The 26,585-nt window shown below is 39.9% G+C and overlaps 1 protein-coding gene across 8 annotated transcripts in view; it reads left to right on the top strand.

Moving 5' to 3' along the window:
* Positions 1-26,585, top strand: part of LOC129500711 (zinc finger protein 45-like) — a 58,726-nt gene that overhangs the window by 4,510 nt on the left and 27,631 nt on the right. For 2 of the 8 annotated variants that reach the window (XM_055311396.1, XM_055311398.1), the window contains exons 3-9: positions 1,701-1,861; positions 1,952-2,018; positions 2,591-2,685; positions 3,522-3,569; positions 7,320-7,446; positions 8,481-8,576; positions 10,435-13,024. In XM_055311396.1, the coding sequence (XP_055167371.1) occupies positions 3,555-3,569; positions 7,320-7,446; positions 8,481-8,576; positions 10,435-12,260 (2,064 nt within the window). In that variant the 5' untranslated portion in view covers positions 1,701-1,861; positions 1,952-2,018; positions 2,591-2,685; positions 3,522-3,554 and the 3' untranslated portion in view covers positions 12,261-13,024. Of the gene's footprint in view, positions 1-692; positions 716-1,700; positions 1,862-1,951; positions 2,019-2,590; positions 2,686-3,521; positions 3,570-7,319; positions 7,447-8,480; positions 8,577-10,434; positions 13,025-26,585 lie in introns of those variants that run through there. The other 6 variants (XM_055311400.1, XM_055311402.1, XM_055311399.1 and 3 more) reach the window with 6 other exon arrangements.

The raw sequence follows: 26,585 nt of genomic DNA, 5'->3' as shown, positions 1-26,585 counted from the left end.
CTATGTATTATAGACTAAAGTTGTCCTTTTCCTGTTATGGGTGGCTATGAGACAGGAAAAATGTAGCAAGTTACTAAAACAGCAGAAGATTTTAAGGTATTCTTTTTTGTTTCACCTGCCTGCTGTTTTCACTGCTTCAATTCTATCATTCAGTTGAAAAATTAATAGTTTCAGTAATAGCCATTGGTTAAATGTAGAACTAAGGCTGATTTGCTGTCCTTTGAGCCCAGAGAGTCTCTGAGGTATGGTTGTATGGTCTCTATTGCTTTAAAAAGGTTCAAGTCATCACTATCCAATATGGTAGCCATCAGGCACATGTGACAAATGAGCACTTGAAATATGGCTAGTGTTAATTGAGATGTGCTGTGAGTGTAAGACACACAATGGATTTCAAAGACTAGTATGACAAAAAGGAATGTAACATCTCTCAGTAATTTTTATGTTGATTGCACATTGAATTGGTATTATTTTGGATATATGAGGTTAAATAAGAAATATATATATTTTAAACATTTTATTTATTTATTCATGAATGACACAGAGAGGCAGAGACATAGCCAGAGGAAGAAGCAAGCTCCCTGTAGGAAGCCTGATGCAGGGATTTGATCCTAGGACCCCGGGATCGCAACCTGAGCCAAAGACAGACTCTCAACTGCTGAGCCACCCAGGTGCCTGAAAACCTCAAGTTTTTAGTCTGTCTGAAAATATCTGCAGGGTAGGTTAATTCATCAAGACACTGACACTGCTTGGGTGTCTCCTGAGCAGTTTCTGTTACACAACATACTGTTTCAGGTGCTTGAGATATAAAGCTGAGTAATATTAATTACAAGATTGATTTACCAATTATCCCCCTTTCTCCAGAGGTGATGAAGAGCTCTCCCCGCAGAACACTCTTACTGAGCAGAAATCATAGGACAAATAAGAGTCAGAACAAAATGAATCATAAATCCCAAAAGGGTATTTCTTCCAAGATTGGGAAGCTTTCCATTGCCCTTTTCAATATGAGGGTTCTTTTATCTAAACATGGAGAAATAACTAATAGTAATGAACTAATAAGTAATAAATTAACCAACAATTAACCAACAATAATCCCTTAGCCTGAGTATTGTATTGTTTCTACCCTCCTGAGAATCAGAATCCTAGTATGAGAGCAACAAGGAGAACATGTATTCAGGCCACCAGTGTGGTTGGGCAGGTCACTCACTGCCCAGGGCTTTCAGCTGGAGGGAGTGTGGTCTCTGGAATCTTGCCCACACTCAACTTGTCAAGCAATATGCAGCTGCAGCCACCCCGAGGAAAGGGTTCCTTGGCTATTCCTTGTAAAGCAGCCATACAGGTAACTTGTATTGAATATTTAAGCTGCTGGACGCTGTCCTACATGTTTGATATACAGTCACTTAGACCTACTACCCTTCCCCTGAGGTTGGTAATATTATTGTTGTCATTATCATTATTATCTCCCAATTTATAGATTGGAATTAGAGACACAAAGTATTAGCAAGTTGGGAATGCCAGGATTCACAACCTGGTGGTCTGATTCCAGAGCCTACACCCTTCACAATTCTATTCTTTTCTCCCTGAAGCAGATCCTTTGGCTTTAGAGTCCTCTCCCTGGTTCTGTGTCTATCATCCCTGGTCCTCAGCTCTTGTTTCTCCTTCTCTGAGACCTCAGAGTCCCATCTGCATATTTGTGTCTTTAGAAGCAGCAGAGAGACAAGATCTAGAATACCGATTCCAGTGTGAGAGCTGGATTCCAATTCCACCCATGTGTTGTGACCTCACCAAGTCCCAGCTTCCTCATCTCTTAAATAGGAACAACAGTCCTCATCATCATTGATTGAGAACTTCCTAAAAATGCCAGGTATAGTGCCGGGGCATTGCATGGATTAGCTCATTTATTCCCCCACAGTAATCCTATGACTGAAATTCTGTCATTATCTCCTTGTTATAGCTGAGAACAGAGGTGTAGGTGATTGGATCAGAGTCACACAACTAGTACCACAGTAGCTTCTTCACAAGTAAGTGGGCGGGACCTTCTGGAAACTGTGTGCCCTGTGCTTTGTGAGGCCCCTGACACATACTTGGTGCTCACTGAATGCCAACTGTGTTGCTGTTTTTGTTGTTTTTAATCACTTCCTATGATTACTGTAGCTCGTTAGTCTGAATGACAAACTGATTACCCAACTTACGGGTAAATAAATATGGCCGCATCACAGGTTTTTATTAATTTTTCTTCATCTTCATGATAGAGTCTTTTCAATGCCCTGCTGTTAACAGAGTAGTTTGGGCAAGATTATATATCTTTTAAAAAACAGTTGCTTGTAAAAAACAACAACAATGGCAAAACCCACAGTTGTCCGTATAGTTAAATTGACAGAGAGAGAAAGTAGAATAGTGACTATTGGGGGCTGAGGAGAAGGGTTATGGGGAGGTGTTGTTTTATGGGTATAGAGTTTTAGTTGGGGATGGCGAAAAAGTTCTGGAGGTGGATGGTAGTGATGATCGCACAGCAGTAGGAATGCACTTAAATGTAATGAACTGTACACTTACAAATGGTTAAAAGGGTAAATTTTATGTTTATTTTACACAGGAAAACGAGTCATCCTTGTCACCTTAAATATTACTGCAAAGACATCACGTTAAGTATGACAGACCAGAGAGAATAACATATTTCAGAAGTTAAAGGTGATTTTCATATGATGGAGTGATGGTCTCTAAAGCCTTCATAGATAAAAAACATTTATGAAAACAAAAACATTTATGAGGACAGGTTTTATGTTAGTGAATATTTTGTGCTTTTCTACAGCTACTAAGAAATAAGATACCCTGAAAGTGTTCTGTGTGCTCTCTGCCTTCTGATTTCATTCTGAAAACCATCCTGTGAAGTAGACATTGCTAATCCCTCCATTTCTACAGATGAAAGAATTGAGGCATGGAAATTTTTAAAGATTTTATTTATTTATTCGTAAGAGACACAGAGAGAGAGGCAGAGACATAGGTAGAGGGAGAAGCAGGCTCCCCGCAAGGAGCCCAGTGTGGGACTCAATCCTGGACCCTGGATTCACGCCCTGAGCCAAAAGCAACACTTAACTGCTGAGCCACCTTGTCCCTGAGACACAGATATATCAACAATTTGTCAGAAGATTTCACAGCAAATAAGTAGCAGTACCATAGACCTAAAATATTTGGCCCTAGAGATTACTCTTTCAACCTGGGTACTTTACTCTGTGTGTTCACCCTCCCTATAATCAGATTCCTACCCTAAAAGCAACAAGGAGAACTTGAGTTAGAGACACCATATGTAGTTGGGCAGGTCGTTCACTGTGTAGAGGCTCTCCGCTGTGGTCTCAGGAATCCACCCCATGCTCTGCTTATCAAGCCCCATGAAAAGGGCACCATTGATATTTTATGTAAAGCATGAAATACGGGTAATGAGTATACGTTAGCCATAATGGGTTAACAACAGTCTTGGCTCTACTCTGATCGCTTTCTTTTCTCCTTCCCCTTTCGTACCTTCTCAGGACTCAGCCCTTCCCTGGAAGGAGAAGAACAGAATGACCAAGTTCAAGGTGAGTTGGGCTTCCTTTCCAGATTTTAAACCGTTGTTTCATTTTTCAGTGACTAGATGCATTCTTGAAAACGGTAAAACAGAATAGTAAGCATTTCAAAACCTCTTCTGTTACCAGAGGATCACGACTTTTTATTTTAGTGTAGTTTAATTATTGTTATTTTATTTTATCACCTTTTATAGTTTCATAAATAAAATAGAGGAGAAAAGTGAATAGCAGTTACGAAAAACCTCCTCCCACTTTACTACTGTTTTCCTTATTATAAAAAGTTTTCATTTTCCCACATTCTGTCCCTCATATGCATTCATAACTGTATATTTGTAATAGATCTATAGTTAAAATTTTCAGGGGATCCCTGGGTGGTTCAGCGGTTTAGCGCCTGCCTTTGGCCCAGGGCGTGATCCTGGAGACCTGGGATCGAGTCCCACGTTGGGCTCCCTGCATGGAGCCTGCTTCTCCCTCTGCCTGTGTCTCTGCCTCTCTATCCCTCTCTCTGTGTATCTCATGAGTAAATAAATAAATAAATAAATAAATAAAATAAATAAATAACATTAAAAAAATAAAATATAGTTAAAATTTTCAAATTATGCCTTTCCTAATTAATTGATATTCTATTCCTTACATATTTAATGGCTACATCATATTCCCTTGAATTGATGTACTCTATGGATGTGTCTTAACTTTTGCCCCATTCGTAGACATTTAGGTAATTTAGAATTTTTACTGTGTTGAACATTGTTGTAGCGAGCACCAGGTGTTGCAAGGAAATGTTGAATCACTATATAGTACACTTGAAATTAATATTACACAGTATTTTAACTAACTGGAGTTTAAATAAAAGCTTCAAAAATAATAAAACCCAGGATGCCTGGGCGGCTCAGTGGTTGAGGGTCTCCCTTTGGCTCAGGTCATGATCCTGGGGTCCTGGGATCAAGTGATACATCGGGCTCCCCGCAGGGAGCCTGCTTCTCCCTCTGCTTGTGTCTTGCCTCTTTCTCTGTCTCTCTCACGAATAAATATTATCTTAAAAAACAAATAATAAAACCATCACTTATCACATCATGTGCCCTCCTTAATGGCTAGTAAGCATTGGGTATTATACGCAACTGATAAATTATTTAACACTGCATCTGAACCTAATGTTGTACTACTGTATGTTGGCTAATTGAATTTAAATTTTTTTTTAATTTTTATTTATTTATGATAGTCACAGAGAGAGAAAGAGAGAGAGGCAGAGACATAGGCAGAGGGAGAAGCAGGCTCCATGCACCGGGAGCCCGATGTGGGATTCGATCCTGGGTCTCCAGGATCGCGCCCTGGGCCAAAGGCAGGCGCCAAACCGCTGCGCCACCCAGGGATCCCGGCTAATTGAATTTAAATTAAAAAATAGTGAAGAAAAAAATAAAACCAGGAAAGTGAAATAGTAACAAATTCTGTTTTTGACATAATTTTAAAAATATATTTTACTAACAGTTTTCCTAACAACCATTTTCCTTAAAAAGGAATTTGGAGGAGTTTGCTATTCTTTGTTCTTAATGTTTTAGGACTCGAAATCAAAAAAGTACACTTGATATGCAGTATATTGGGGATTTTGTACATAGAACACTCTGATATGGCATAATGCTGTCAGGTATAATCGATGTATCACAGAGAGAGAATATTCGTTCATATTTTCCCATAAGAAAACTAGATTCTTTTAAAAAAAAATTATTTATTTTAGAGAGAAAGAGCAGGAGGGGCAGAAGAAGAGGGAGAAAGAGAATCTCAAGCAGATGCTACAGTGAGTGGGGAGCCAGACACAGGGCTCAATCTCACAACCCTGAGATCATGATCTGAGCCAAAGCCAAGAGTCAGATGCTTAATTGACTGAGCCACCCAGGCACCCCCAAAGCTAGATTCTTTCTAACCTATGTCTCAATCCTATTATGTATGTGTTATTTACTGATATTTATTTATTTATTTATTGATTGATTGATTGATTGATTGATTGATTTTGTTTATTTATTGGAGGGAGCAAGAGGGAGAGAGCAAGAGAGTGAACATGAGAGGCAGAGGGAGAGGGAGAAACAGACTCTCCACTGAGCAGGGAGCCCGATGTGGGACTGGATCCCAGGACACTGAGATCATGACCTGAGTGAAAGGCAGACACTTAACCAGCTGAACTGCCCAGGCGCCCCTGATTTATATTTTTAATTTACATATTGATTTATTTTTATCAAAGTAATAATTTTCTTAATTTTAAAAGCCTAGTAGTTCAGGAAGACATACTGATGCTTTTCTTACTGCCTTTGGTTTCCGATCAACTTTAAGAGGCAGTCCTTGGTCACCCCTGCATGTTAACTACAAAGAAACAAGATTATAGCATGTTAGAAAACTCCAAAGGTTAAACTGATCCAAAAAGTCTCCTAGGAGTTTTAGTTAGATAAAGAGGGAGGTGAGGGAAAATAATTTTTCTCAGGGACTTAGCCCTTTCTGTGTGCTTCGCTGCTATAGTACATGGAAGACACCGCAGACTACACTTCCTCTTGTTGGTCACTCTTCAGTAACACCTTCTTTATGATCTCTGTTGCTCATTTAGGGCACCTGGCTGTGCAGGGCTCCAGTGAGGAACACACAATTTCCATATGAAAAATTATGACTGTATTGTACACCAGCAATTATTTTTTTAAAGATTTTGTTTATTCATGAGAGACACAGACAGAGGGAAGAGAGATAGGCAGAGGGAGAAGCAGGCTCCTTCTAGGGAACTCAATGTGGGACTTGATCCCAGGACTCTGGGATCACGCCCTGAGTCGAAGACAGATATTCAACCTTTGAGCCACACAGGTCCCCTGTACATCAGCAATTCTTAAGCATGGGCAAATTTTGTCCCTAGGTAATGTCTGGAAACATTTCTGGTGTCACAACTTGAGGGAGGCTTCAGCATCTAGCACATAGAAGCCACAGATACTGCTAAACATCCTACAGTGCATGGGACAGCCCTCACCCCACCCCACCCACACACACAACAGTTACCTCCATGTGAGTAGTGTCAAGGTTGAGAAACCATGATGTACACAAAGCTATATAAGTACAATGGCAAAATGTAGGTGACAACACTTATATAATATTTAAAAAAACCGCTCAAAGTCTCTAACAGAATTTTTAGAGTCATAAAATAAACCCCCAAGTAGAATATAAGCAAAGAATATTGACTGGCAACAGACAAAAGAAATAAAGATGGCCAGTAGATAATATGATATATGAAAATATGATAGCTTGTTAATTATCAAGCAAGTACAAAATGAAAAATAAGTTGCTTTTTCAGATTACCTAGGACTTAAAACCACTGGTTATATTCAGTGTTGTGTATGGTGTAGAGAATCAGAGCTACTACTTACATTCTCTTGGGGGAGGGATAAAATATAGAAAAAGTTGAAAAGGAAACCTACCATTCTACATAGTAATTTTGAAGTAGCATATTTGATATTGCCATTTTTCCTTCTTGGAAGTTATCCTAAGAAAATAATTAAGACAGGAAGCTAATATTTATTTAAAGGTTGTTCTTTTTGGTATTTATTTTGGAAAAAAGAAAAAATCTAACGTGATATGGTATGTATTATTTGAAATGTTTTTTTATTGTAGTAAAATTGACTTTGGTCTCTTAGACTCAGGAACTACTTCCTATACATCCTTTCCAGTTTTCTCGGTGCTCTTTCTCCCAGTGGCCACCAGGTACAAGACTGAGGTTGCGTGTTCTTGGTGTTACAGGAGACGGTGACGTTCAAGGACGTGGCTGTGATCTTCACGGAGGAGGAGCTGGGGCTGCTGGACCCTGCCCAGAGGAAGCTGTATGGAGATGTGATGCTTGAGAACTTCAGGAACCTGCTCTCTGTAGGTGAGGACAGGCGCTCTGTGAACTTTACCCTATGGTGTTTATTGTATCTTTGGATGTGTGGGGCTTTGGAGCTCTTGAATTGGATGGCATTTTTTCTGGTCTTTCTCTTCGTTAGTGTGTTTTGTAAATGAGCCATAAATGGACACTATGACCGCCTCTGTATGCATTTTTGGCCTTTCTCTCTCTCTCTCTCTCTCTCTCTCTTTTTTTTTTTTTTTTTTAAGATTTTATTTATTTATTTATTTATTTGAGACAGAGGGGGAGAGAGAGAAGCACAAATGGGGAGGAGCAGAGGCAGGAGAGAAGTAGGCATACTCCTCACTGAGCACAGAGCCTAATGCAGGGCTCCATCCCAGGACCCTGAGATTATGACCTAGACTGAGGACAGATGCCTAACCAACTGAGCCACCCAGGTGCCCTTTTTGGCCTTTCTTAAGTTGTGGTCATCTCTGAGTAGTGGGTAATGACACACATTTAGAGCATTACACCAACATTTTATTTTTTATTTTTGAGAGAGAATGAGAACTCACAAGTGGGGAAAGGAGCAGAGGGTGAGGCAGAGAGAGAATCCCAAGCAGACTCCATGCTCAGCACACAGGGCTCAATCTCATGACCCTGAGATCATGACCTGAGCTGAAATCAAGAGTTGGGTGCTTAAATGATTGAGCCACCCAGGTGCTCCTTGTACCAGCTTTGTGTAATGAAATAAAATAGAGTAGAAAATAATCAGAGCCCTTGGCAATAACTGCACGTTGTGGCAGAAACTACAGCCTGTTGCTAAAAATCATGTGGGAAATGGTAGAAAGGGCCTGAAAGAAACAGACCTTTTTTTTTTTCTCAATGATTTTTTTTCCAATGATTTACACTTATGTCTCCATATCCTGGATTTTTGCATAAAACGTAGTCCTCTGATAGGCTATTTGGAAGTCACTAGTTTTGATGTCCTAAAGATGCTGTGGTGAGAGCCACATTTTTAGGTTAGTTATTTTAGTAATTTTTAGTAATTTTAAATGTGCGTCCTTGCCTTTTGACAGGGCATCAGCCCTTCACGCCAGATGTAATGCTCCAGTTAGAGAGGGGAGAAAAGCTTCGGATGGTGAAGACGGCAGCCTGGGGTCCCAGCGCCTCAGGTGAGAGCCATGGGGCTGCATCGGCCATGCTTCTGGTTCCTCCATCACTCTGCCTCGCCACTCAGTGTCTCACCTGTGAATCCTGCAGCACTTTTCCACCCTCTCCCTCTCTGCATTTGCTACTTTTACAGTTGTTCTCCATTCAAAGTGATTCTTTTTTATGTGTGTTAGATCTTGTCCTCTGTTTCCATCTCCAGTAGCTTCTTATCTGACTCAGAGTAAAAGCCACATACTTCAAGTGGCTCCTGATGTCCCACCTGCCTGCTCCGTGCTATTTCTCCACCCTTCTGCACATGTGCCTTGTCACTTGCCCCCATGTCAATCTGTCCCATCCAGTTTCGCCACTCTGCTTGCCACCCATGGCCCTGCCTCATCACCCTCTACTTGTTCTTGCTTCTGTCATGAGTGCTCTTTCTCTCTGTCATCCTCTCGGCCCCTCCTTTACTTCATGTAGGTTTCTTCTCAAATCATAACATCATAAGAAAGACCTCCCATGACCACTCTGTTCATGACCCTTTTTCTTCTTCCCCCGTTCTCCTTTCCTTACCCTGCCCAAGTGGTGTCTAGGCATTTATCACTACTTGGTGTCTAGGCATTCATCACTACTTAACCATGTTAACATATATTTTTGTTTATCTCACTATATTCCCACTAGAATATAATTATCAAGAGGGAAGAAATTCTGTTTTAATTTTCATTTTTTTTTTAAGATTTTTATTTATTCATGAGACACACAGAGACAGGCAGAGACATAGGCAGAGGGAGAAGCAGACTCCCTGCAGGAAGCCCACTGTGGAGCTTGATCCTGGGACCCTGGTATCACAACCTGACCCAAAGGCAGACACTCAACTATTGAGCCACTCAGGTGCCCCAAAATTCTGTTTTCTTTATTGCTTTGTCTTCAGTGTATAGAACAGACTTGGTAGAGGACAGACATGCTGTAAATACTTGTTGGCTGACTGAATGAGATAATCATGGTTTACATGGACTTTTTTCCATTAGTTGTAGACATATTTAATGAGTGATAAACAGAAATGTGATGAAGGCATAGTCTAGAACAGCACCCCCTCCTCATGATTCTCTAATCTAATTCTAATTTATTAGGTGCTTTTGGATAAATGTAGGTATGTATCCAGAAAAAAAAAAAAAAACACATCTAGGGCACATCTGGTTCCACCTGGGTGGAACTTTATTGCTGTGAGGTTTTAGAATAATTTATTGTACTATAAACCTTTTCTGCCATTGCCATCCTGAAGACTATTTCCCAGTAAGAGGTGAAAGACCACTCCCTACTTATACTCTGAATTTTAGGCACCTAGGTGATATGATGTGTTCTCCCCAAAACATGTCTCTTTCCAGCCAACCTAGTTCTTCAAGGCTTCTAACATGGAATAAACTTCCAATGAAATAGTTTCAAACAAAGGTTTTCAGCATTGCCTGGGGACACCTTCTGATCATCTGTCTATAAGGGTCTTACTAGACATTTTGAGCATTGGGTCAGATGTGCATCCAATCGGCAGAATTGTGGAAACTATTTATCAGACACCTGCTTAGCAAAGAAGACAAGGCTTTTAGTAGGTGCAGCTTCTTCTTGGTAAAGACTCCCTAGGTAGTATTTTTCTTGATCTGCACCCACCTGCTCCTCACATGTAAAATTTAGTATGATTCTAAATGGATCTCATTAACATGTAGTGAATGGGAGCTGGGTGGACTGCCTCTTGGTTTTTGATGATGGAGTAAAATGGAATCTTCTCCTGATTCAAGATAAGCCTTAGGGTATGGGCCTAAGTTTCTAGCCTTGACATCTCTAAACAAAGTGTTTACATGCCTCATCTCTAAATTCTCTTTATCATTTTAGGAGACAAGAATCTAAATGACACGGAGACTCTTCAGGAAATTGGATTAAAGTACCTGCCACATGAAGAGCTGTTTTGCTCCCAAATCTGGCAACAGGTTACAAAGGAGTTAACCCTGTGCCAAGATCCCATGGTAAATATTCAAGGAAATGGCTGTCAGTTGGAGAAACAAGGTGATGCCCTCTATAAAGATGAGGAGTTGGGTAAAGGCTTTAATCAGAATTTACATCTTCAAGTTCACAAAGACCACAGGGGAGGAAAACCTTACCAGGGGGAGGAGTGTGAGAAAGGTTTCATTCATCACTCTCGTCTTCAAACTAACCAGACAGCCCACGTAGGAGAGAAGCCCTATAAATGTGAAAAATGTGAAAACACTTTCCGTCGGCTTTCAAGTCTCCAAGCCCATCAGAAGGTCCATAGCAGAGATAAATCATATAAGTATGATATCTCGTGTAAGGGTTTCAGACAGAGGTTGTATCTTCACCATCATCAGAGAGTCCCCACTGGAGAGAATCCACAGAAATCTGAGGAATGTGGGAGGAACGTCAGGAAAAGCTCACATTATCAAGCTTCTCCAATAGTCCACACATTAGAGAAACCTTATAAATGTGAGGAGTGTGGGCTGAGCTTCAGTCAGGGTTCATATCTTCAAGTCCACCAGAGAGTCCACATGGGAAAGAAACCTTATAGATGTGAAGAGTGTGGGAAGGGCTTCAGTTGGCGTTCACGACTGCAGGCTCATCAGCGAATCCACACTGGAGAGAAACCATACAAATGTGAGGCATGTGGCAAGGGCTTTAGTTATAGCTCACACCTTAACATTCATTGTAGAATCCACACAGGAGAGAAACCCTATAAATGTGAAGAGTGTGGAAAAGGCTTCAGTGTAGGTTCACACCTTCAGGCACATCAGGTAAGCCACACTGGAGAGAAACCTTACAAATGTGAGGAGTGTGGGAAGGGCTTCTGTCGGGCCTCAAATCTTCTGGACCATCAGAGAGGCCACACTGGAGAGAAACCATATCAGTGTGATGCATGTGGAAAGGGTTTTAGTCGTAGCTCAGATTTTAACATTCATTTTAGAGTCCACACAGGAGAGAAACCCTATAAATGTGAGGAATGTGGGAAAGGCTTCAGTCAAGCCTCAAATCTTCTGGCCCATCAAAGAGGCCACACTGGAGAAAAACCATACAAATGTGGTACATGTGGGAAGGGCTTCAGCCGGAGTTCAGATCTCAACGTTCATTGTAGAATCCACACTGGAGAGAAACCCTATAAATGCGAGAAGTGTGGTAAGGCCTTCAGTCAGTTCTCGAGTCTTCAGGTGCATCAGAGAGTCCACACAGGAGAGAAACCATATCAGTGTGCAGAGTGTGGGAAGGGCTTCAGTGTGGGTTCACAGCTTCAAGCCCATCAGAGGTGCCACACTGGGGAGAAACCATACCAATGTGAGGAGTGTGGGAAAGGATTCTGTCGGGCTTCAAATTTTCTGGCTCATCGTGGAGTCCACACAGGAGAGAAGCCATACCGGTGTGATGTGTGTGGTAAGCGTTTCAGACAGAGATCCTATCTTCAGGCCCACCAGAGGGTCCACACTGGAGAGAAACCGTACAAATGTGAGGAGTGTGGGAAGGTCTTCAGTTGGAGCTCCTACCTTCAAGCCCATCAGAGAGTTCACACTGGAGAAAAACCGTACAAATGTGAGGAGTGTGGGAAGGGCTTCAGTTGGAGCTCAAGTCTTATAATTCACCAGCGAGTGCATGCCGATGATGAGGGTGATAAGGACTTTCTCTCCCCGGAGAATTCACATAGGAAAGAAGCTCCATAAAATTATATGTTCTAATACCTCAAATGGGTGCTGAAACAGTCCAATGATCAGACCTGTCCTAGAAGACAAAGCATTGGCTTATAAAAGAGTCAGTATTTAGCCAGGGCTTGACATGTCAACAGTGGTTGAGTGGCCACACAGCAGGGAAGCCTCATGAGAGTGGCGACATAAGGACTTCATTCAGAACCTTGACATTTAGCAGATACTACACAAGAGGAGAGGCTTAGGAAGGACAAATCTGATCTGAAATTCACTGAAGGGCTGTGCTGGAAGTGCCAGGATTTCTTCCGTTAGAATACAAGCTCCAAGAGAATAGAGATTTGTTGACTGCCATATCTATTCAGTCTTCTTAGTGCCTAACACATGATAGGTATTTAATAATGTTAAATGAATGAAAGGGAGAACGGTCATGTTTGAAATTTTTATTCAGTTCTCTAAGAACTTCTATGAAATGTACTTAAAAGACGAATTCTGCAAGGCTTGGAGGACATTTAAGTTAGACACATAAGACTCATTTTCCCAACCCTGCAGGTCCTGTGAACAAGTGTTTATCAACCTGCCAGTAGGTCCAAAAATCACTTCAGGGGGTTGCGACCAGCACTTTTGTATGCTAATACTTTATTGAGGTATAATTTGCAGACAGTAACACATGTAAATCTCAAGCTTATAGCTTCATGAATTTTGACAAATGTATACACTTCTGTAATCATCACCAAGATCGATATATACAATATTTCTATTAAACCAGAATGTTTCCTTGTGTACATTTCTAGTTATTCCCACCTCCAGTGGCAACAAGTATGATTGCTATACCTCATATTAGTTAAGTCTGTTTTCTTGAGCTACATGTGGGTTCAGTATGCGTTCTTTTATGTCTGGATTCTTTTGATCAAAATATATGATCATTTTAGTAGGTTGAGGGAAAGTAAAACACAAAATTCAGTATCCATTCATGCTAAAAATTCCTCAGTGAGATACAAGGCATCTATGCAAAGTCTACAATCTACCGTTCTTTGTAAAATTATTATTAAGGAATAGTTTGTATACACTAAAATCGACTCTGCTGTATCATTCTGTGTTTTGGCAAATGCTTACTATTGTATTATCACCACCATAATCAAGACGTTTTACACTTCCAGGATCCCTTGCCTTGAAATTCCTTCCTAGTCTCATAGTCAAACCCTCTCCTTGTCACCTCTCCCTGCCTTTAGCAACCATCTACCTGTTTTCTGTCTGCATAGTTGTCCAGAATGTCCTAAAATGGAATCACACAGTGTATAATCTTTGGAGTCTGGCTTCTTTCACTTTATGCTTCTGAGATTCATCAGTCTTGATGTGTAGATCATAGTCATTTTATTGCTGATTGGTATTCTAGTATGGACATACTAAGTTTGGTTTATTTATTTATGAATTCAAGGATATTTGAGTTTCCAGTTGTTAGTGATCATGAAGAAAACAGTGATAAATATTTACATACAGGTCTGTGTGCCAACACAAGTTTTCTTTGTCTTGGTAAACACTGAAGAGTAGGATTGTATAGTATGTTTAACTGTATGGAAAGCTAACAACCCTAAAAGGTTATACCAGTTTGCATTCCCACCGTCAATGCATATCAGGGTTTTGTTTTGTTTTTACCATTTTAGTGGGTATATAGTGGCACCTCACTTTGGTTTTAATTTGCATGTCCCTAAAGACTATGTTGAGTATCTTTTATATCTGAATGTGTCTTATGTGTATATCTGTTTTCTTTGGGGGAACTGTTTTCTTGTTCTTGTTTTTGGGAGTTTATATGTTCTGGACATATGTCCTTTGTCAGTTACATGTTTTGCAAATATTTTATCTCCGTGTATTTTGTATTTTTAATCCCATTCTCAGTATTTTTCATAGAGCAGAAATTTTGTTTTTGACAAAGTTCAGTTTTGCATTTTCCATGGATTGTGCTTTTGGTTTCGGATCTAAGAACTCTACCTAATCCAAGGTCACAAAGATTTTTCTCCTTTTTTATCTAAAAGTTTTATGGTTTCAGGCTTTACATTTAGATCTATGATCCATGTGAGTTTGTCTTCTAAAGTGTAAGGTCAAAGGCCATTTCTTTTGGCCTGTAAGCATCCAATGAATTAGCCTTTTCACATCAAATTTCTGTTGGCCCTTGTGGAAAATCTATCGATCTATTGATGTGTGGGTCTTTCTCTGGCCTCTGCTTAGTTCCATTAATCTGTGTGTCTATCATTTTTACCAATATGTAGCCTTGTATAATAAGTTTTGAGATGAGATGGTATGAGTTTTCCAATTCCACTCTTTGAAATATTTTGGCTACTTTAATTTGTTTACTTTTTTCATAATTTTTAGAATAAGCTTTGTGATTTTTAAAAATAAACTCATTGCTGGAAATTTTATTGGGTTTGCATTGAAAAAATATATAGATGACTTTAGGGAGACTTAGCTTCTTAGCAATACTGAATATTCTAACTCACAGACACATAGTATCTGTCTATTTGTGTAGGACCCTTCTAATTTCTTTTATCAGCAATTTGTAGTTTTCAGCACATAGATCCTGCACATATTTTATTAGCTTTATACCTAAGTACTCTGCGTTTTTTGGTATTAAATTAAATACTATTTTTCAAATTTCAACTTCCAGTTGTTTATTGCTAGTATATAAAAATGCAGTTGATTGTTTTATGTATCCTATAATCTTGCCAAACTTGCATATTAGTTAAAGTAGCTGTTCTATATAGAATCTTTGGGATTTTCTGTGTAGATAATCATGTCATTGCAGAAAGTTTTATTTTTCTATGCCAGTTGATGTACATATTACTACAACTTCACTGTGACGTAAGGAAGCATCCCCACCAATGTTAGATTTGGGTGACAAACTCATGATGGTAGTCCTTTGGGATGATCAGAGGTGGAGGAGGTAGCTGTCCAGGAGAAGGGCCAGAACAGAAAGAATGGTCAATGTTCAGATGTTTTATACAGTGGAAGTCCTCCCTGAACAAAGTTTAAAAAATGGTGGGAGGTTGTACTTTGGAAGTGATAGGTGAACCTTATCAGAATTGTGAAGAGGCAGTAGACATGGATAGGAGATGAAGCTTTTAAGTTGCTGACATTAAATCAGATGTCCAGGTTTCTTTCTTTCTTCTTCACAATCCACTCCTGACATTTGGTCTAGCAGGGCAACCTTCCAGGTATTCCAGTAAATAAACTGGTACTCGAGAGGGCACATTTGCAAAGTTGACCCAAAATAATTAGGTTTACAATTATTATTATAGCTTTATGAAAGATAATGTGGGACCAGATAATAAAAATCCAGGTAGAATAAGGATCCAAGAGAAGAAATCAATGGGGATTCAAGAAATCTCATGAAGTATTTTAGTAACTTGGCAAAATCATTGACTATTTTGGTTTGTTGTTTTATCTATTGAACTATTTTACAGACTTCCTATATTATTGACCTATATACAGCCAGAGGTTCCCTACAAGGATCTACTTTGAGATGCCAATGGAATATGTTGTAAACTCCTACAGCAGCTACAGAACTTTCTCTCATATTAAAGGTTTCTAAATCTTGGGTTTCTTGATATATGTGGTCTGCCAGGAGTTGTGACATTGTTTGGCTGGCTTTTAGGTACTAAGGCTGTGCTACAGAACTTCATGAAAAGACCTAGACTTGTACCTATTATACCAAAAATTATGAGTGAGGCCTAATTTATAAGAGATTTAGGCGTGCCTGGGTGGCTCAGTTGGTTGAGTATCTGCCTTCGGTTCAGGTCATGATCCCAGGACCCTGGGATCCCTGGGATTAAGTCCCACGTTGGGCTCCCTACTCAGTGGAGAGCCTGCTTCTCCCTCTCTCTCTGCAGCTCCCCTTGCTTGTCTGTCTGTCTCTTGTCTGTCAAATAAAAAAATAAAATATTTTTAGAAATTTATAATAGATTTAAAGAATAGCCTATGTGTACCCTATTGTGAGTGTATCAGTGTATACATATGGGGGTCATATACTTTCAGTAGCTATATATAACAGCAATTGTTGGTAGAGGCTAGGTAGGGCATGAGATTTGTGAAAGGAAAGATAATGAGGAAGACCCTGGTGAGGTTTAGGAAGTGCTGGGGAAAGTACAGGAACTGGAGGGTGACCAGAGAGGATAGTGAGTGGTTAATATGGATAGCAAAGCCCACCAAGGGGGTGAGAATTAGTTGTATAAGTGGTTACCCAAGCTGGCATGCCTGGTCCATCATTGGAGTTTTATCTTTTGGGTAGCATGTTAACTGTTTTATAGATAATCTCCAGCAAGTGGAGGAAAGTAGGAAGTGGTCTGGTGATGTGGGAATAGTGGATTGTTGAATGAAAGGATTGGTGCTGTTGTGATTATGAGGGTCATAGTGGAGAGTGGTGTATGGGCAGTTACCATTTCAAGGTCCCAACTGTTAAGCATGGAAGGAGGTGGGGTTTTAGATTTGTGTAGGGCTACTTTCACCTAAAGGTGAAATTAAATGGTGAGGCACCAGTGTATATAAATTGGCTAATTTGCAGAATACTAGCTTGCAACAAAGGGGCAACACAGGAAGAGGGAAAAGAATAGTTCAAGCACAAATTTAAATAATTTACTTGGGTTCTTTGATGCATTGGAGCAGGTAATAGGCAATGGTAGGTCCTCATGTGCCTCATTAGGACCTGGGTTATGTTTAGGTAAGTAAGGGCCTGGCAATAAGCTTTAGTTTCTTACATTGTGCTTACATTCTGTAAGGGAGGAGAATATAGAGGTTGCAGAGATATACATAAGCAGAGAAAGTGGGAGCTTCAGTTAAGTTGTCTATGATAATATTGTCATTGGCTAGATTGGGAACAGAGTGTAAGAAAGGCTGCATAGATTGAAACTTTGGAGATAAGGCAGAAGGTGAGTGATTTCAAAAAGGGACCATTGGGAAGTTAGAGTGGCCACAAAAGGGTGTACAAGTTGGTTGGGAAAACTATATTGGAACAGAGGGGGTGTCAGAATTTTTATTTGATGGGCTATGGAATGAAATTGTGATAGAATATTTTGAGTCAGCATCAAGGTTGGAACTGTTGGTTATGTTGAAATTATCATTTGGGATGCTTTGGTCTCTTGGGTTGAGATCTTCATCCCTGAGTTGATGGTTGTACTGTCGTCTGTGATTGACTTGTGGATAATACCTGTAAGGACCATTGTGTAGTAGTAGATAATGGGAACTCCTAATATGAGCCCTGGGCTAATTCCCAAGACCTTAAGGCAAAATTCTAATTTGAGAAACTACTGCAAGAGTGATCAAAGACCAAGGAATGCTCTGGGACACATTGGATATGTCAGGTGACCACGTATGCATCATATGTAGAATATAAGTAGCCTAAGAGCACTACCTATGCAGATACACATTTTGTCTTCTGTCACTTTTGCCTCCATTTGTTATCAAGTAAAGCTGTGAAGTAATTGAATGCCCCAAACAGATGGAGATGCCAAAGGAGTTAGGCACTGAACTGGAGTAAGTGAGGACAAAAGGAAGCCCAAGGAGCTTGGCATTGAGCTGAAATGGGAGAATCCCAGGCCCAGATGATGAGCCAAATGAGATAAGTTCAGGCCAAGTAGAGCCATAATATCCCACAATGACATATTTTTGTCTCGGATGTATGGGCCTCAGCATGCTGGGGGTGCCTGTTTATTATGATAGGAGTCATGGGTATTGTCATCCCAGATCCTATAGTGGTTCCTCCATTAAGTATTTCCATAATGGGCTGACGCCAGAGCTGGTGTCCTATTTAAGATTGTTGGTGCTGGGCACTCAATAGGCTGAGTGTCCGACTCTTGATTTTGACTCAGGTCATGGTCTTGGGGTCATGAGATCAAGCCCCGTGTTGGGCTCCATTCTCAGTGTGGGTTTCTCTCTCTCCCTCTGTCCTTACCCTTCCGCTGCTCACATGCATATGTGTGTTCATGTGCATTTTCTCTCTCAAAAAAAAAATGCTGGTGCTGGAAACTAATTTAAGATATTCTTGTTTGAAAAGCTACACAATTACTTAGGTATGGAACTAGGTACCAAGACACGTTTCCTGTAAAGAAAGACCTTGCATTAGCCAACTTTTATACTACTGGGGAAGGGTAGCAAGTTTGGCAGAGACCTTTCTTGTGGTCTATAGAATAATCTTTTCAGGTGTCATGGGCCCTCAATTCTCAGGGGATCCCATTCTATTATCTGCCCTAAAACTGGATGCCAATCCAGCACATGTTGTACCAGAATTGAAAAGAGGCAGGACAATGGGGGGGGGGTCAGTAAATGAAAAAGGGAGTTTTATCTGGGTATTGTAGAGATTGGAAAGAAGAGGGACAGTCCCCTGATGGCAATTTTGACAGTCTTGGGACCTAAAGATTGAAAATTCAGGATAACTAAAGTAACATGCAAAAGAGAGAGCCATTTGGAAGCCATTATCCATTTTGTGATTTTAATAGGATATCCTTCAGTAGACCATCATTTCTCTATCTTTAGATGATAGGACAAATGAATGTTGCAAATGATGCTTTCTTGTAAGGTCTGTGCCTGAACTGAGCATTAAAGTGTGTATCCTGATCAGAGTCAATGATATCTGGGGGCCCAGAAGAAATTAATCAGGTTAAAATGAGGCCTATTATGGATGATGTTGGCAGAAGCACACCATGAAGAATAACTCAGAAAATCAGTTTACTTAATCTTACATGATATTATGAAGGATATGCGTCAAGAACAGCCAAATGGAAAACATGCATAAAGAAAAGTATGAGTGAAGGGCTTGAAGCCTCCATGCCCTCTCCAAGTGCACCACCCTCCTAGCACTTAGATGTGTTTACTAAATCAGAAGCTCTCCAAACCCCATTGTTTGGGGAGTTCTATGGAAGCTTCCTTATGTGGGCATGATTGATTAAATCATTGATCATTAGTGATTGCACTCAATCTCCATCCCCTTTCCCCTCCTCAGATGTTGGGGATATGGGACTTGGACTAAAAGTCCCAACCCTTGAATCATACCTTGGTCTTTCTCGTGCCCCCATCCTGAAGCTATTAAGGAGCACATTAAGAATTGCCTCATTAGAACAAAAGAGGCACCTATTACACTGGATATTCCAAGGGATTTAGGAACTCTATGCCAGGAACTGGGGATGAAGACCAAATATGTATTTCTTATTATATAACAATATCACAGGGCTTAAATTAATATAAACACCCATTGGTTAAAGCATCTAACCTAATACTGAGTTTGGCAATTTCATAGGGACCACAAGTTTATTAGTGCCTATGATAAGAGAGGTTTTGAATTCCATGGACTTGATATCCAGTGACATTCCTAGTAGTGAGTGATTTTCCCTTTTAAACTCTGAAGGGTCACCAGGCACCAATGTGATAAAATAAAATTTACAACATATAACTTTTAATAAAATTGGATATTTTGTGGGGACCAAAATACCACCCAACAATGAAATATATCAGCATGTATTTCCAGACTAGAAGTCTCTAGTCCCTAACCAGGGTAAGAGGCAAGGAATTGCCATTGATGGAGGTTGGTAAAGGGATTTGTTGTGGTTCTAAGGCTCATTGAGGCTATGGGAGGAGACCTCATGCATGTCGATGAGTGGCATGGTGGCTGGGGCATCTGTAAGGATATTAGGAACAGTGGAAGAAGTGAGGTTTATACTTAATAATTGAATGGCCTGTCAGGAATAAGCCTTGCATTTTTAAGTTGGACTTTTCTGTGATTCGGATGATTGAGGAGTCTCTGAATCTCCAGTAAATAACAACAAAAATAAATAATTCCCCCTCCCATTTTTTAATTAGTCCTGATGAGGAAGCTTGTTTGGTAGACTCTGTTTTATTTTTGTAACCATCACAATAATGTAAAGGTTTATATAAACCACTCTAGGATTAATATAGTACATGGTGGCATCCAACAGATGCATTTGTTGCTATAGTTCTTTTTTTTTTAAGAGTTTATTTATTCATGAGAGACACACACACAGAGAGAGGCACAGACACAGGTAGAGGGAGAAGCAGGCTCCATGCAGGGAGACTGATGTGGGACTCGATCCCAGGTCTCCAGGATCACACCCTGGGCCGAAGGCGGCACTAAACCACTGAGCCACCCAGGCTGCCCTATTAGTTCTAATTAATTAAGGGCTTCCCTAGTATTGGTATGGCCTATTAATGAATAATGAGGCTGGTTAATTGGTAGGAGCTTCCTCATCCTTTCCATATCTTTGGGGCCTGTAGTGCTGTTCCTTCTTCCATTCGTGATGTGGGTAATATTTTATCTCTTCTTTTTCTTGGTTATTGTCATTTGAGGTTTATCAATTTTATTGGTCTTAACTAGCTTTTAGTTTTGTTGATTTTCTCTGCTCTTTTTTCAATTTTATTGATTTTTTAAATTTTTGCTATGTTCTGCTTGCCTTTCTTTTTTTTACTTCACTCTTCTACTTTGTTAAGGTAGAAGTTTAGTTCAATGATTGGAAACCTTTTCTGATATAATCTTTTAATTGTATTTATTTTTCTCTTTAGCTATATGGTACAAACTTTATATTGTGCTTTCACTTCCATTCATACAAATATGTTTTAATTTCTATTGTGATTTCTTCTTTGACTCATGGATTGTTTAGAATTGTGTTTTTAAATTTCCATATATTTGGGCATTATCCAGATATGTGATCCTGATTTCTATTTTAACTTAATTGTGATCAGAGCAAATATTTTATATGATTTCTGGGGTTTTTTTTTCAATTTGTTGAGGTTTGTTTTATCACCCAGAATATGGTTTCTTTTGGTAAATATTCCATGTGTACTTGAAAACAATATGTATTCTGCTGTTGGGTAGTCTATAAATGTCAGATTAATTAGATCAAGTTTATTGATAATGTTGTACAAGTCTCCTATAACTTCACTCATTCTCTGTTCTATCAGTTGCTGAGAGAGGAGTATTTAAGCTACATGTCATTGTGAATTTGTCTATTTCTGTGTTCAATTCTGTTAGTTTTTGCTTTGGGTACTTTGGAACTCTTAAATCTATAAACTAAGATAGTTAAGGTTCTTTTTTTAAAAGATTTTATTTATTGGAGGTATCCCTAGGTGGCTCAGTGGTTTAGCGCCTGCCTTCATGCCCAGGGTGTGATCCTGGAATCCCAGGATCAAGTCCCACATCGGGCTCCCTGTGTGGAGCCTGCTTCTCCCTCTGCCTGTGTCTCTGCCTCTCTCTCTCTCTGTGTGTCTCTCATAAATAAATAAATAAAATCTTTTTTAAAAAAAGAAGTATATTGTCAAATTCTCCTAGTGGTGTATCAATTCCTTAACTCTAATATAAAGTTTAAAAGAAAAAGGCATTAAAAATAATTCTAGGTTCCTCAAAAAGGACCTTTTAAAAAAAAAAAAAGATTTTATTTATTGGAGAGAGAGCGGCGGGGGGCAAGTAGGGGAAGAGGGAGAGGGAGAAGCAAACTCCCTGCTGAGTGGGGAGTTTGGCTGAAGGTCCGATCCCAGGACCCCAAGATCATGACCTAAGCCAAAGGCAGACACTGAACTGACTGAGCCACCCAGAGTAGTTCTATTTTTAACTTTTTGAGGAACCTATAATTATTTTTAATGCCTTTTTCTTTTAAACTTTATATTAGAGTTAAGGAATTGATACACCACTAGGAGAATTTGACAATATACTTCTCTTTCTTTACCTGTGAGGGTCATACATGTTCGTTTTACTAATTAGCATCTTTTCTTTTCAGCTTGAAGAATGCCCTTTAGCATTTTTTGTAAGGCAGGCCTAGGGCTGGTGAACTCCCTCAGCTTTTGTTTGTCTGGGAAAGTCTTTATTTCTGAAGGACAGCTTTGCTGGGTAATATTGGTTGCCAGTTTGTATGTTTTTTGCTTTCAGCACTTTGAATGTATCATCTCTCTCCTAGCCTGCAAGGTTTCTGATGATATATTCTATGGTGGTAAGTTTCTTTTCCTGTGCTGCTTTCAAAATTCTGTTTAATTTTTTAACAGATGTATTATAATGTGTGTCAGTGAAGTCCTCTTTCCGTGGACAGTATTTCAGGATCTATGAGATTCATGTACCTAGGTGTGCACATCTCTCCCCAGATTTGGAGATTTTTTTTTTTAGCCATTATGTATATATTTTAATAAGCTTTCTTCTCCTTTCTTTCTTCTTCTAGGACTACTATAATATGTATGTTGTTTTCTTATAGCTCATAATTCACAGGGCCTTTCTTCACTCTTTTTCATTTTCTTCTCCTTTGATTGAAAATTTCTAATAACCCATCTTTGAATTAGTACATTTTTTATTCTGTATGATCAAGTATAATATTCATGCTCTCTGTTGCACTTTTCATTTCATTCATTGTATTTTGGGGCTCTAGAATTTCAGTTTGGTTCTTTTCTTCTAACTTCTACCTCTCTGTTGACCTTCCTGTTTCGTTGATGTATTATTTTCCTAATTTTGTTGGGTTGTCTATCAGTGTTCTCCTCACTAAGCTTCCTTAAAAGTTATTTTAAATTCCTTATCAGGCAGTTTTTCACTCTCCATTTCTTTGAAGTCACTTACTGGAAAAATATTGTGTTCCTTTGGTGGTGTCATGTTTCCTTGATTTTTCATATTCCTTGAAGTCTTGTGTTGCTGTCTTCTTATTTGAAGAAGCACTCTCCTCCTCTAGTCTCTACCAACTGGCTTCAGGAGAGAAATACTATCACTAGTCAGCTGTCTAGGGATTCTGAGGCTTTCTCAGAACTTTTCTATGGATGTATCCACACCACACTTTACCTTTCCTCTTGATGGGGGACATCTATAAGATTGTATGCCTTTTCTCTATACCACAAAGCTAGACTTGGTGTTGAGAACCTCCCTTTTTCCCCCTTATGATGTTTCTCTGAAGTGCTTATGTTTGCATTCCTTTTCCAAATCCTGCAGAATTGAGCAGTCTTTCTATGTGTTTGCTAGAGGTCTGCAAAGGCTCATGCTTATCATCTGCTGGGGTGGGTTTAGGGAGCCAGTCACAAGGTAGAAGAAATTAGGCACATGAAGCGTTGGGGGTGCCAATAGGCAGTTTGAGGAGACTGCAGGAGAGACATCCCCGGCAGCTTGTGGGCAGGCTTCCTACAGTCTGTGAAGCATTTAGTAGAATCTGTGTACCTTTGATGAGTTCCAAGCTGTGGTTGTTATGCTCCCACCCTCTCCCAACCCTTCAGCCATGTAGGTCACCTCAGTATTCTGGGTAGAACAGGAAAGAAGTGGGCCTGTTGAGCAGCATTCCACACAGCTGGGGAAGCCAAGAATACTCACTCACATGATCTTATTTTCCCACATGGAAGAAATTGCAGGCCAGTGGAAACTCTTGTCAGTGAGCTCTGCTGGCTTAGAGGAGAGATGACACAGGTAAAGTGAAATTGTTCTTATCCTCTTCAGTCCATCTATTCTCAAATGTGTTGCTCCTACACTGCTGAAACTTTTCTGTTGGAATACAGAATGCCTACAAATGCCCTCTTGTCCATGAGTGATTGCTCCCAGCCTCTGAATTTTGCAGTCAGCCTTGCCACTAGAAGCAGCCATTCCACTACTGCCTAAGGAAATTGACCTAACTTTTATGCCTGAAGAACATGCAGTAGTTTCCACTGAGATAGATACCTTGAAAGACACTACTGATTCTTCTCAGGACCAAATCTTGCCATACTTCTTTGCTTCCACATCTGTACTTAGATTCAAGTCACGCCAGGTACCAGAGACTTAGGTATACATTGGACATTGAAGTGGTACTCCACACATCAAAATAATTTCATGATTTTTCAATTTATATATACAAATCTGAGAACATGTTTGGGAATGGATCTTAGGGGCATGGGATCATGGTACAAGAAATATAAAATTGGATGAGATGTATATATTGAAATAAATTTACTGAGCAGAGATTCTGGATTCAAAATTTTAGCTCCATAAGTTATAAAGGGGTATTTTTTGTTGTTGTTGGTTGGTAGGTTGTAAAATGGAAGGAAATGTAGTTACACTAAGTTGAATTGAAATTCCAGAATTTCTTTGGTACAGTGTGGAGGAAAATGTTCAAAGTCTTAGGGAGATTTGAATGTTGGAGCAGATTTATCATGTCAGACATGCTCATTCACCTTGGAGGAATAAAGGAATCATAATTCACCATGAGAAATAATTTGTGAGAAGAATCTCAGCATCTTTGAAGAGCTCAAGGTTGTTCTACTCTGTAGATGAGGTATTACAATGGGAACACCATTGAACCAGGATCCTTAAGTGAAATTAAATGATGGGATCCTAGTGTGGTATCAGCCAAGTGGTGGCATTTAATCCCCAGACAAGTTGGGCAAGGATACTCTATAAAGGACAGCAGAGCCAACATAGGTTCAAAATAGCCTGATATATGACATTGGCTATTGACTTTAATGTCCCTAAAACAAATGGATGTTTAGAGTACTAAATTCTTATTTGATATGTATAAATAGAATAGTTTCAGGTCATGTGAACAGAAGTCCAACTGCATCCACCAAAAACAGATTGGACTACCTCTTAAACGCACCCAGACATGAGCCAATTTTTACACCCATAATTTATTGAATTAAGGAAAGGTTGCATCTTCCTGATAAGTACCCTGCTACCCTGCCAAATACTGCAGTTTTAATCTTTTCCTAGGCTTCCCCAAAGGGACCATTTACCTGGGATTGCTGGATCCTGTCTCTGAACTGGCACATTGATTGATGCTGATTGGCCCTGATGAGCAGGAAGTCACTGTTATCGTAGGCATATTGGTAAGACTGCATGCCAGAGGGTGGGAAATAAATTCCCTAAAAATCTAGGTGCCTTCCACTTCAGTAAAACTTCTAGGTGTCATTGGTGTTGGCATGTCAAAATACCACATCTAAAGTAAAGGACAGGTTGCATCTGGCCCCTCCTGCAACCAAAAGAGTCATCATGCCTAGTATGCTCCTCGGATTTTTGAACAAGTGTATTCCTCATTTGGGGAGGGGGATGACCCTGCTCCTTTTTTTGTGTGACCTGAAAACTTTCTGACTGGAGCCCAGGGAAGTAGGCTCTCAACAAGTCTAGACTGCCATATATAAGCTGCTCTGCCATTTGGGCCATATGATCCAGCAGATTCAAAGGTTCTTGAAATGTCAGTGACAGAATGGTGTTTGGAATGTTTGGCCAGCTCCTATAGATGATGCATAGCACAGACTCTTAGAATTTTGGCACAAACCCCTGCATCCTCTCCAGACACCTACCTTCTCTTTAAGAAACAGCTTTGGTTTTACTATTGCACTTTAGCAGTGGCTGAAGAGTTAGCCATAAGCTACCAAATTACCATATATACTCTGACCTTGTCTTCATGGACTAGTTGTCATCTTACCAATGTGGGCTTAGATTTGGGTATTTACAGAAGCACTCCATTATCAAATGAAAGATATATATGAGAAGTAAATGGAAGTATATATGAGGCATTGAAAGCATCAGTACATGGCCCAAATGTCCATGGTCTATACTTGTGCTACATTACTTTCTCCCAGTATGTCCCTGTGGTTTTACAGAAAATTCCTTATGACTAGTTTCCTTAGTGAGGTAGGAAAAACTCACTCTTGACCAATCTTCTGATAGTTCTGTGTGATATACAGCACTGACCTGAAATTGTTCAACTGAAACATAACACTTTCTAGGACATCCTGGAGGACAGTTGTGAAGAGAAATTCCCCCAGTGGGTAGAACTTTGAGCAGTACACCTTGGTTGCTCATTTGGCCTGAAGGAACACATGGCTAGACTTAAGGGTCTATATCGTTTCATGGGTTATGGCCAAGGATTTGGCTGGATTTTCAGGCTCTTCAAAGATACATGATTGGAAAATTGGTCGCAAAGCTTGCTAAGGGAAAGGTATTTTGGATAGACTACTTAGTGGGGAGAGAATGTGAAGATAAGTGTGCTCCATGTAAATGACCACCATAGGGCACTTTCAGTAGTGGAAGGTTTTAATAAAGAAGTAGTTTGACCTAGTGTGTTGATAACTTTTAGCTTTTGTCAAAGCCACTTCTGTCATTGCCCAGTGGACTCGTGAGCCAAGTAGCCACAATGACAGGAATGGAGGCTATCCACAGTTTCAACAATTTAAACTTCCCTGTACCAAGGCAATCCTGGCTATAGTCATTGCTGAGTGCCCAGGAACCAACACTGGTTCCTTTATATAGTCCCTTTCTCCAGGATATTTTTGCAACTACCTGTGGGAGTTTGATTCCATTAGATCATTTCCATCATGGAAGGGGCAGTACCTTGTTTTTAATTGAATAGACACTCTGGA

The sequence above is a fragment of the Nyctereutes procyonoides genome, unplaced genomic scaffold (genome assembly GCF_905146905.1).
Source record: "Nyctereutes procyonoides isolate TBG_1078 unplaced genomic scaffold, NYPRO_anot_genome, whole genome shotgun sequence".
Classification (NCBI taxonomy): domain Eukaryota; kingdom Metazoa; phylum Chordata; class Mammalia; order Carnivora; family Canidae; genus Nyctereutes; species Nyctereutes procyonoides.
This window is presented reverse-complemented; position numbering and strand designations above follow the sequence as displayed.